At 37.7% G+C, this 11913-nt stretch overlaps 1 protein-coding gene across 1 annotated transcript; it reads left to right on the forward strand.

Moving 5' to 3' along the window:
- Window positions 1-683: 683 nt before the first annotated feature.
- LOC114154511 (E3 ubiquitin-protein ligase DTX3L-like) lies at window positions 684-11892 on the forward strand. The gene is made up of 4 exons (XM_028033647.1): window positions 684-835; window positions 3299-4282; window positions 6798-7015; window positions 7319-11892. Exons 1-4 carry the CDS (start codon window positions 809-811, stop codon window positions 7386-7388), a joined length of 1299 nt encoding a protein of 432 aa, XP_027889448.1. The 5' UTR covers window positions 684-808; the 3' UTR covers window positions 7389-11892.
- Window positions 11893-11913: the final 21 nt, after the last annotated feature.

Raw genomic sequence — 11913 nt, forward strand, 5'->3', positions numbered from 1 at the left:
ATACATACATAGTCTTGTACATCTGTAAATAAATATTTATATCTCGTAGAGCACTTCTGGATAGATGCAAACTACATCTCGTTGCTTGTACCTGTGACAGTGCAATGACAATAAAGTTGAATTCTATTCTATTCTATTCTAAATATATAATAAACAGAATTGAACTGAATTGACAAAGATCTTCAGTTTGGGAGAAATCATTTATGATTTGATGAAGTGTTTGTCCACATGACCAACATTACATTTTGATGCACCTCACAAAATAGCTTCATGAAGTAATAACATAATGTTGAAATACTGAGGCAACATTTTAGGACATCACATAGTTAAAGTTTAAAAGTTGGTATGGAGTGTATATTATCTTCTGAATTTAAATTGAAAGAAAATTAATAAATTAACAAAATATATTTTATTACTTTAGCATTTAGCAAATAGAAATAATCTGAATAACCTCACTTACCTCACTGTCATAAAAGAAAAAAACTTTAATCAGATTTAATGTAAGACGGTGTGAGAAATATAAAATCTATTCCTGTCTGATAAATTACATGGTCTTTCGTCAAATGATTACAACATAATTATTATAGATTCGAAATGAAGATACCGTTCATTACGTTTGCGTTTTAAGAGCAAATACTGAGTGTAAACACCACGCATATAGTAAAGGTCGAATTGTTTCTGTTATTCCCATTATAACCTGCAGGGGGAGACGTAAGGTGAAATAAAAGAAGCTGAAAGTGAAACCAGGCTTCTTTGGAGCAGGCAACCCGCCTTGTTAGCTCAGATTGACCAACTAAGCTGCAGAGAAATGACTTGTGATCTCAAAAAGGACGAGGTACGTTCATTTAAACTACTCCTCCAGGACCGCTCAGCGGTAGCTGGGCTTGTAATTTGTATAGAAACTAATGTTGTTATACTATTGTTATTTGTTTGACTCGCATAGCAACCAGCTTGTTTATTTAATGTCATGTGTGTATTTTTATTTAAATATGATAACAAACGAAGACTATTCTATGGAATTCTACTTTATGTTTGTTGAAAAGTCTGGCAAGTTGTTAGGTAACACGGGAACAGGACTTCCTGTTGGAACGTTGATTTTTCCGGTGTTGTGGATTAACTGGTGACTAAATTAACTGGTTGAAACCTATGCGCACCGCAGATGTTTCAAAATTGTAGGTAGCTGCATTAATGCCTGTTAAAAAATGGTACCCGTGTGACAAAACCGTTTGCAAAACTTAACTATAAATTCCATTTCACGCATAAATGTTTAATGTTACATGTGAAAATTATGTTTCAAAACAAGTGTCTGCAGAGCAGCATTTTTTTAAGAAAACGCCGCATTTGAGCATAACCAGAGCAATTCCATAAACACAATTCCATTCACATTCAGGTTCACCAGAAAAAATTAACTTCAAATTACCGCAATGTAAGCCTAAGTGGACAGTTTCTGCTTTTTGTAACCGAAAAACATTGGAATTGACTCCCAAAACTGCGGCAAAGCTAGCCGCCTCTTCGAAAATGTCAGTAAAGCCCGCACTCGATTTTAACGTGCGCCACGGCACAAGACGTTACGGCACCCTAATTTACGAGCTACTTTCAGAGTAAATACTCACATCCGGTTCATGTTTGATCTACTGTAAGTAGATTTCCAGCGGCTTCAAGTTTAGACTTTGTATTTATGCAGTTGCAAAAAGAAATAATGTATCGGTAATAATTGGAGACATTAAGCAATGTTGAAAAAATCTGTTTCCAGCGACTTCTCTCACTTCTGGATGGCAGAGGGACACCTCTAGAACAAAACCAGCAAATGTCAACCCAATCTGATGTTTAATTTCAAAATAAAACCCTATTTAAATAAGACGTTTTTATTTTCCCCCCTAAGTTACCGTGCCTGTTGCTTAAAAACTCTCCGTTTCCAGTGACTTCTCTCACTTCTGAGTGGCAGAAGGGAACACAACCAGTAAATATCAACCCGATCTGATGTTTAATTTCAAAATAAAAGCCTCCGTATAAAAAAAATTTTTTTTAAAGGCAACCTACAATATTAGACCAATAAAAGTCTTTCTAATTAGTTATTCTCGAGATCTTAATTGGTGTCTTACGGAATCGAATAGTATTTTTCCACCGATTTGTAGTTCTTTAAGCTTATTGCATTGTTTATTTACTGGTTCGGTAAAAGGGTCCGATAAGCCATGGCCACAGAAACGTCTGTCTCTCCCAGCTGCCACCACCAGTTAATTTAGCCACCAGTTAATCCGTAACACCGGCATAAGATCCCACGCATCTTGTTTGTACCAACTCTCCATCATCATTCTATTGTACCCTATTCCTGGAAACGGATACCAGCTGAATCCTAATATAGTCCCTGTTAGTTAGAACTCCTTACATCATAAGGATGCTTAGGCTGCAAATTTGTATTTTCAGACAATTTAAAGATGAATGAATGAAACGTGGGCATTTTAATTTAGTTTTATTAATTCAAATCACTAAACTGGCCTGCCTGGAGGCCAGACTTGTCTCCCATTGAAATGTTGCTCATTATGAAGCACAAATTACCATAACTGAAACCAGAGACTACTGAATAACTGAAGTTGTACATGCAGCAAGAATAAAAAAGAATTTCACTTAAAACTTCAACAGTTAGTGTCCCCAGATCCCAAACACGTATTGATTGCTAAAAGGAAAGATGATGTAATACAGTGGTAAACGAGGCCCTGTCCCAACTTTTATGGATTGTGTAGCAGGCATCAAATTCTAAATAAGTGAATACTTGCAAAAATAAAAATAAAGTTTATCCATTTGAGCATTACATATCTCGTCGTTGTCGGTTGAAAAGGATTTGCAAATAATTGTATTCTGTTTTTTTATATTTTACACAATGTCCTAACGTCATTGGAATTGGGGTTGTATTATGGTGAAATTCTTTGTTGGAAACTTTTTTTGCAGTAGTGACCGAAAAAAACGATGCATAGCTGACCATGAACATAAGTAAAACCCAGATAGCTTGAACCTGCTTCGTGATGTCTGACACGAGGTCAGGTAAAAGGACTGGACTGAAACTCAGTCAAACAAAATAAAAATGACTTGAACAAAGCATATATGTATGAGAAGATCTATCTTTTTCAGTCATAACAAACAGAAGTGGAGTTCATTTTATCTCGGATCTAAATATGATCTCCTAAATAACTGAATATGTTTTAATATACTTTGTGACCAGCATAGGAAGTTAAACAACACTGTATGTTATACTTTATTTAGCTGGACATTAAATGACTTAAACTGTTCTGTTCTGTTGCAGATTCTCACAGACATTACTCTGATCATTGATGGGAAGATGATTGGAGACATAGATAAAAAGTGGATTAATGATAACTACCATCCTGAGAAAACTGGTTCCTGTTACCGAGTGTTCAGTAGAGACTTTAATGAGGTGCAGCAGCTTGTAAAGCGACTGTTAGGACATCTTTCCAGTCTTGGAACACCAGGACAGACTGCTCCTCCAACTCCCTGTGATGCAACATGTTCAGTACCTGTGAACAGAGTTGTGATGGAATACATAGAAAAAAAATATGACGAAAAACTAAAGAGAATTCAAGGCCGTTTTGTCATTGAGTTCAAAGCAGCAAACGGTGACCCCCAGAGCACAGTACAGGTTAACTTCAGAGCCCCAAGTGAATCAGCTTGCTCTTCTGACAGGGTGCATCTGGACTTTGTGAGGCAGAGGTTTATCACTTTCTACCAGAGAACTGCCTCTGACCTGCAGCTAACATCTCTTCATGTGGCTCCACATCAAGCTGAGGATCTGCAGAGAAAGTTTCCTCTCCTGTTTTTTAAATCAGGCTCCAGCAAAGACACAACAGTCTGTGGACCTTTTGCACATGTGCAAAAACTGAAAGAGTTTCTTTCACAAAATCCAAAGAGTTCAGACAACAGTCCAGTTAAAAGGGATTCAGCAAGAAGTCAAAGCTATAAGTCATCTGCTCCTTCACCCAAACTAAGCAAACCTCCTGGCAACGAGACATGTCCAATCTGTATGGAGCCAATCCCACCAGAGAAGAAAAAGGCCCTGCAGTGCAAGCATTCTTTCTGCAAAGACTGTCTCCAAAGAGCCTTTGACTACAAACCCATTTGTCCTATCTGCGGGGAGGTGTACGGGACCTTGAAGGGAACACAGCCTGATGGAGGGATAATGAACATCAGGACATCCTCTGCCTCCTTACCTGGATATGAGAGACATGGAACATTAGTCATCCATTATCACATTCCAAGTGGAATTCAAAAGGTAAGAGCAAAGCTGCACTCATCAAAGTTCTTTGGGAGGATGGAGTGTGTCTGGTGTTGCTTTGGTATCCAACAAAACAAATTTGCAAACACAGCTGAAGTTGCACTTCTTTGACAGAGGATTAGGGCCAGACTATGAGAATTAAGTCAGAATGTTATGAGAATATAGAATTAAGATTAGCAGAAAAAAAGGCATCTTGATACTTATCAAGATCTGAAATGACCAGTTCATCAAGTCTGTGTGGTTGTTTCTTCAAAAAAGACACAATTGCTTACTTTAAAGTCCTTATACTGATTATATTTTTTACTACCATGTTAAAAGATCATTTCCATCCATTCACTAACACCCTCGTCCCTAGCGGGGTCAGGAGGGGTGCTGGTGCCTATCTCCAGCTAATGTTCCGGGCGAGAGGCAGGGTATACCCTGGACAGGTCGCCAGTCTGTCGCAGGGCAACACAGAGACAGACAGAACAAACAACCATGCACACACACACCTAGGGAGAATTTAGAGAAACCAATTAACCTAACAGTCATGTTTTTGGACTGTGGGAGGAAGCTGGAGTACCCATGCATGTACAGGGAGAATATGCAAATAGACCCCGGGCCGGGAATCGAACTCAGGACCTTCTTGCTGCTACCTACATTGATTTATGTAAACATTGATTTAACTGTGCAGCCCAAAGATCATTTCTTTACTTGTAAAGCTGATACCAATGTATTACTTCACAAGATGCTCCACATTCCTGATTTTAACGCATTGGGAAATTTTCTTTTATGTGTGAGCTTCCATAAAAATACTATTTTATCCGACTAATTTTACGACTTTGTACACGTAATACGACTTCATTCTTATGGTTTCAAAAACCAAAATTCTCTTAGAGTGGTCATTATACTCATTTGTAAACTTCAAAGGTTATTATTTCTGTTTGTGGGTCCATCAACAACTTTATTCTTAAACAGAAAAACATTCCAATTCCACTCTGCCAAAAATCAGTTTGATCTTTGTACCAAATCTGTTTTAGGTATACACTGTGTGTACAATAATTACGCAAATTGTAGTTTTAAGGATTTATTTTATTTTTGAACAACTCCAGCGCTTTTGGTTAATCCAAAATGTTAATAACCTCTCAAACCTGAATTTTTAAGAAAGCAAAAGTGAGATTTTGGCTTTGTTAGGACAATATCTATATGTGAACGATTATTGGGCAATTATTTGTGTGCAGAATTATTATGCAACTGATTTAAGACTGAAAACTTTCCCATCTCACTTTTTTATTGTCATCCATTAAAGTGAGAATAATAAACAACTCAAAATTGACAAACATTTCTAAGATTTAAAGAATATGTCAGTGACCAATATAGCCACGCTTCTTTTCATTAACAGTTGTAAGCCTTCCATTCAAGGAGTCTGTTGGTTTCTTGATCTGTTGACGATCAACTTTTTGTGCAGCATCAATCACAGCCTCCCAGACACTGTTCAGGGATGTGAACTGTTTTCCTTCACTGTAAATCTCCTGTTTAAGAAGGGCTCACAAGTTCTCAAGGAGGCTTAGGTCTGGTGAGGGAGGGGCCACTTCATTATTCTTTCATAATGAAGTGAATGCTTTTACTGGTAGTCACATAGTGGAGTATTTTGATGCTCGATGGAGCATTGTCCTGCATAAAAATCATGGTCCTCTTGAAAGATGCAAACTTTTTCCTGCACCACTGCTTGAAGAAAGTATCTTCTTAAAACTGGCAGCAGGGAAGGGAGTTGATTTTCAGACCATTTTCAACCTGAAAACAAGCACATCTTTAATAATACCAGCCCATACCAGTACCTGCCTCCACCTTGCTGGTGTCTGATGCGAAATGGCGCTCTGTGGCCATTACTGATCCAGCCAATAATTTTGGAAAATATTCATTAAAATTATATGGTCAAAACTAAAACTTACCTAATAATTGTGCACACAGTGTATTGTCTGAAGTTTGCACATACATTCTATAATTATTCAGTATAATTACATACTAATTTACTGATCTATTCAAACAATTATTTTTCAGAGCATAATAATTCTACTTCAAGCAACCTTTTTTTAGTTATTTTCTGCAGGACCCTATAACATAAAAAAGCTAGATTTTTAGGATCCAGATGCACCAAGTAACTACTTCATGAAGTATTACTACTATTACTATACTGTTTAATTTATGGCTATGTATTGATGCTCTGAATAAACTAATCATGAAGAAAATTATCTAAAGTAACATTCCCGACAATACTACTATTTCTTTTAAGGTTGACAAACGCCATAAGTTATAATTTATTGTTGTTATGATAAATCTGATTTTTTTTATATCAAAATTCTGATTTATTTATTATTTCAACAAATTTAAAAAATTTGCTGTAACAAATAATTTTTTCTCCTAAAGGACAGTTAGCCTGCTGCTAGGCAGAGGGATTAGGAAGTAGTAGCTTTTAAATGGGCACAATCACATGACACCCTGAGATGACTTTTAAAATAAAATATTTTTGCAGGAGGAGCATCCAAACCCTGGTCAACCATTCGAAGGTGCATCCCGAACAGCCTACCTCCCAGACTCCTCTGAAGGAAGGAAGGTCCTGGAGCTGCTCAGGAAAGCCTTTAATCAGAGGCTCATCTTCACTATTGGTCGATCCAGCACCAGTGGCAGGAACAATATGGTGACTTGGAATGATATTCACCACAAGACATCAACGCATGGAGGACCAACTTTGTAAGGACTGTTTATGGCCTTTTATCACATATTTATTAATTTATTTTAATGACCATGCACCATAAATAATTTGAATATACAAGACTTAATAACCATAGATGTTTTAGGCACAGACTTAGTGTTCCTCTAAGTAAATTTCCTGAGCAAGTTGTATGTTAGTGGTCAGGATATTTCATGAGCTACAATCTTAAAAATAGCACAAATAAAAAATGGAAACAAAGCTAATGTATACAAGTGGTAATGCATGTGACCTTGGAGGTTGACACCAGCACCAAGCTGATGGATTTGTTTTCCTGTTTGCAGCTATGGATACCCAGATCCTGAATACCTCAACCGAGTCCAAGAAGAGCTAAAAGCCAAAGGCATCAAATAGGCATGAATTTAAGGTCTTGAAATTGATTAAAGGAAAGGTAACATTTTACCAGCATAGAAAGAGCCATGTACAATAATCTCACTGCTTAACATATAAACGTGATGTAATTCCAGAATTGTCAGTATATTGACATTAGTCTTGAATGTATTCTTTCAGCTGCATTTTGTGCTTTTTTGGAGTGATTTCTGTTGTTCAAGTTATTAATAGAAACTGTATATCTACACTGTCTTTCCTAATTAACTGAAATGTGTTCAGTTTAATATTTCTTATGAAATTATCTTAAAGTACTGGTTCTCAATCCCAGTCCTCAAGAACCACTACCATGCATGTTTCAGGTGTTTCCCTTCTGCCACATATCTGACTTGAATAAGTGGGTGATTAACAGGCTTCTGGCATGCAGAAGAGGTCATGCAGTCATTTGAATCAGGTGTTCTGGAACAGAGACACATCTAAAACATGCAGGGCAGGTGGACCAGAAGACCAGGATTGAGAAACACTCCAATAAAGCATGGCAACATCTTTTCTGGGTTCAAATCTTTGGCAAGCAAATCAAATACACACATTCCAATTAATCCTAGTTATCAAACAGTCAAGTTCAGGTAATTATTCAAATTAGCTTAAAAAATTATCTAAGGAAACCCACAAGCATCGAGTCATTAACTTGTAGCATTCTCTCCCTCTAAACAAGCATGTAGCAACAGACGAAAGTCACTTGCATTGAGTCATGGACCTTTTAGCAATCCCTCATTTTCAGCATGCTCATAGTGACAGCAGAAAGAAAAACTCCTTTAACAGGAAGAAACCTCCAGCAGAACCAGAACTTAGGCTTAGTGGGAACGGCCATCTGCCATGACTGCCTGGAGGTTTAAAGTCATGTTAAATATTAGCAAGTGATAACAATAGACCCGAAACATCTCTTACTAATTTTTTCATGCAAGTGAATTTACATGCCAGATGAGTGTCAGAACAGCTTATTTAATGATGGGTTTAATGATTCATCTTCAGATTTTCAACATCAGTGGAAAAAAACGTCCAATATTTCCTCAAAACAATGAGGAACACTGCTGGGCCAAACATAATTCATCACCTAAATTTAACCAAACAAATGGGTACGAGCCTCCTATTAGATAATTACTGCATGTGCAATTATCTTTCAGTTAGCAACAAGTTATTTAACCCCAGCTGATGCAATGACTAGCTTCTCATTTGGGCACATCGAGGAAGTGGAGAGGCAGGTGAACTGATGCCTAGTGCCTACTGTCATGCCCCTGGAGGCAGCACTATGATCTGGGATTGCTGCAGTTGCTCAGCTCTGGCAACATTATGTGTCCAACGAATGACTACCTGAATATACCATCATCAATGGATTTTTTTTTTTCCCTGATAACACGACAGGATTCATCAAGTTCAAATTGTGATTAAGGAGTTCATAGAGCATGATACATCATTCTTGCACATGGATCAGCCTCCACAGAGTCTGGATCTTAATCATCAGGGTTTCCCCCAAAAAACTTGCTAATCCCAGTGGTCAGGGCGTATTTTGTATTATGTTGACACGAAATGTAAAAATATTACAGGGTACGGTAATTATGTTACTGGAAGACATTGCTAATAATGCTTGAACCCACAACTATAGTCCAGTTTTTGGATGATGCATACATTTTCTCTCAAAATATGTTTTGGATGATGCATATATTTGTGAGCAAATTACAGTCTACGTTTCTTGCGCTTTTGGGTCCTTAGCAGTGTACATGATGGAGCACAGACATGAAGCCCTTCAGCTTTCAGCATGTGCTTCAGTGTGGAAGCTTAAATCTCACCGCTTGCTGGCTCCAAGGCTTGTGGCAGGTCTTTTAAAGTCCATCAAGAATTTTTCTTCCACTTCTTTCAAAAATCTGGTGGCACCCATTGACAGTTTACTCTTTCTGCCACAATATGGCATTACTACTGTACCTTTAATTGCAAGAAAAACTGAACTGAGCCAAGGGACGCCCAAGTAATCTTAATAAAAGTTCAAATTTAATTTTATGCAATTTAAATTTGATGATTAATGTTAATTTGAAAAAAAATCCTACAGTTACATTAGTAGCAAAATTATATAGCAGCAGTATTATGTTTTCCACCCACATAATCATTTTATTGCACAATCAAGTAATTATATTACTTGCAATTGTTATAAAAATGCTGTATATATCAAATATGACTTAAAAGAAATTTGACTTTGTGACTTAAGGCCTTGAGATCGGGCCTCTGTCTCTAAGAAAATTCCGTTCTTTCCAACACTCCACCGCCAGGAACTCAATAGAACATGGCTCCTCAATAAGCCTTTAACATTTTATCAGCTTTGCACTGAGAAGTAGCTTGTATAATGAGCTCAGCAGATGCGCAGTACCAGCAGTTGTTCGGCAATTGCTGTTAGCTAGTCTGAAGGAGCTGATGGGGGGAATCGAGGGGAGGAATGCTCTGTGAGGTGGAAGATTGGCAATTGCAGCTCAGAGGAGGAGCTTCATCCTGGAGAGCAGCCCTAGGTCCACTCAGGCATTTTACACAGTTGAATGGTTGCCACGGGAGATTTAAGAATTTCTCCAACATGCATGAAACAATCAAAGCAACACACCAGGTATGTTTTTGATGAGGAATAACATAACATGTTGTAAAACTCAAAAAAGTACATTTTAAATGATACTGCCTCTTTAATTCCCCAAGTTTACCCAGAGTAAGCACATATTACTTTCAATTACAACTGCATACTAATTCAACACCTTGAAATAGAACTTGGCAAATAAGGTGTTGTCTCAAACACCTGATGCAACTAATTGAGGGATTTATTAAACGCATTAGTTGTTTGAGATAGCAGTGGAAACTAATGCTTTATTGGATGCTTTGTGGATGATTCCTTGAGGGTGCCATACTCACATAGCTAAAATGGTCTGGGCTAGCTGTGGCCCACAACTGGCACTTACATCTGACCGACATGGCGCAATGAATGACGGGACCCCCCCCATGGCCCAGTGCTGGTTTGCCAGATGTGGCCAATATGCCGCCAGAACTGGGCCAGGTATGGACCGGTTGAGGACACACCAATTGGCTTATAGCTGGCCCATATGCCGTTTCACCTCTGGCAAACTAGGTCCGGGCCACGGCTGGCCCGTCATTCATTGCGCCATCTGGGCCAGATGTAAATGCCATTTTTGTCCCAGACTGCTTAATGTTTGCAATATTAATAAAAACACAATGTATATTAACATAATTCTTTTATTACAACATTCTAATTTCAAACACAACATATATATTGAAGAATCTGTCTCCATCTCCGATGTCCACCGTGCTCAAGTTGTGTCATGGCAGCTGTTCAGTAGGATTCCCCTCTGTGCTTACATAACCGCACTTAAATGAAGAAAATAAAAAGAATAAACCCCACTGTTAAAAATGTTATTTCAACCTGAACAATGCGGAACACCTGAAATCAATTTGGCCAACAGCCAAAGGCTAACGGCTCGAGGCTAACAGCTAAGTTAATGCTAAATAATATTCGTACTAACAATTAAAAAGGACATTTTAAAAGCTGTAGACATACAACAGCAGCCAAACAATGTCACGTACGGCACCAGGACGAGACAGCGGTCATTTCCATTTAAAATATTCTTATATTTAGACATTAGAATTATTAAGTACTGAAACAACAAAAACATGTTTACATTCAACATATTTAAAATTTAGATACACAAAAAAACGGCTAGAGTAACAAGTCAAAAATATTAGATTATATTTTTTCTAATTTCTTTTTAAATAGAACTTTGTTTAAGAACTGATTTCCTAGAAAAAATTTATTGTCACATACCACATGGGTGACATAACAATTTCCGTAACTGACCCATATTTGGCATGGACAGATCTGGCCCGGGTGGGGCATGCCATCACTGGCCCAGGTGTGGCTTGCCTCATGTGAACCGTACCATCATTGCCAGTTTTGGCCCAAGTCTGGTTGAGATCCAATTTGCAGTGCCAGGGGTTTGCCAGATGTGCCAGCAGAATGCCAGATCCAGGCCAGGTCAGTCTGCTATGTGTGTATTCTCAGAGAAGAGCTTTCCAGGTCCCTCTTGAAAATGAGATCTAGATCTCAATGGGGTTTACTTGCTTAAATAAAGGAAATAAAAAAAAATAATAAGGAGTAGGATAGAAGAACATAGCAATGACTCCAAATGTTCTTAGAAACACAGTTGGAAGCAGAGCCTCTAAGGTAGAAGTTGAGCACAAACACTTCTGGCTCCTTTTCACAACTGGGGAACTAAAACAACCTGTTTATTCATTTTAGTTCCCCAAAACGAACTAAGTTAACATTGGCATCAACATTAACATTAAATCAATGTTTAACTTTGATTTAACTTTACTGATTGCAAAGTTAAATCAGTGTCTAATAATTTGTAACTTTTTTGGGAATATAATATTGTCTGTGTTGTTTTATGTTGTGTAAATAATGATTTAATAAAAACACTTGAACCATCTTGTACAGACTCTGCTGTGA

This window comes from Xiphophorus couchianus, chromosome 12 (assembly GCF_001444195.1).
Source record: "Xiphophorus couchianus chromosome 12, X_couchianus-1.0, whole genome shotgun sequence".
Taxonomy (NCBI): Eukaryota; Metazoa; Chordata; class Actinopteri; order Cyprinodontiformes; family Poeciliidae; genus Xiphophorus; species Xiphophorus couchianus.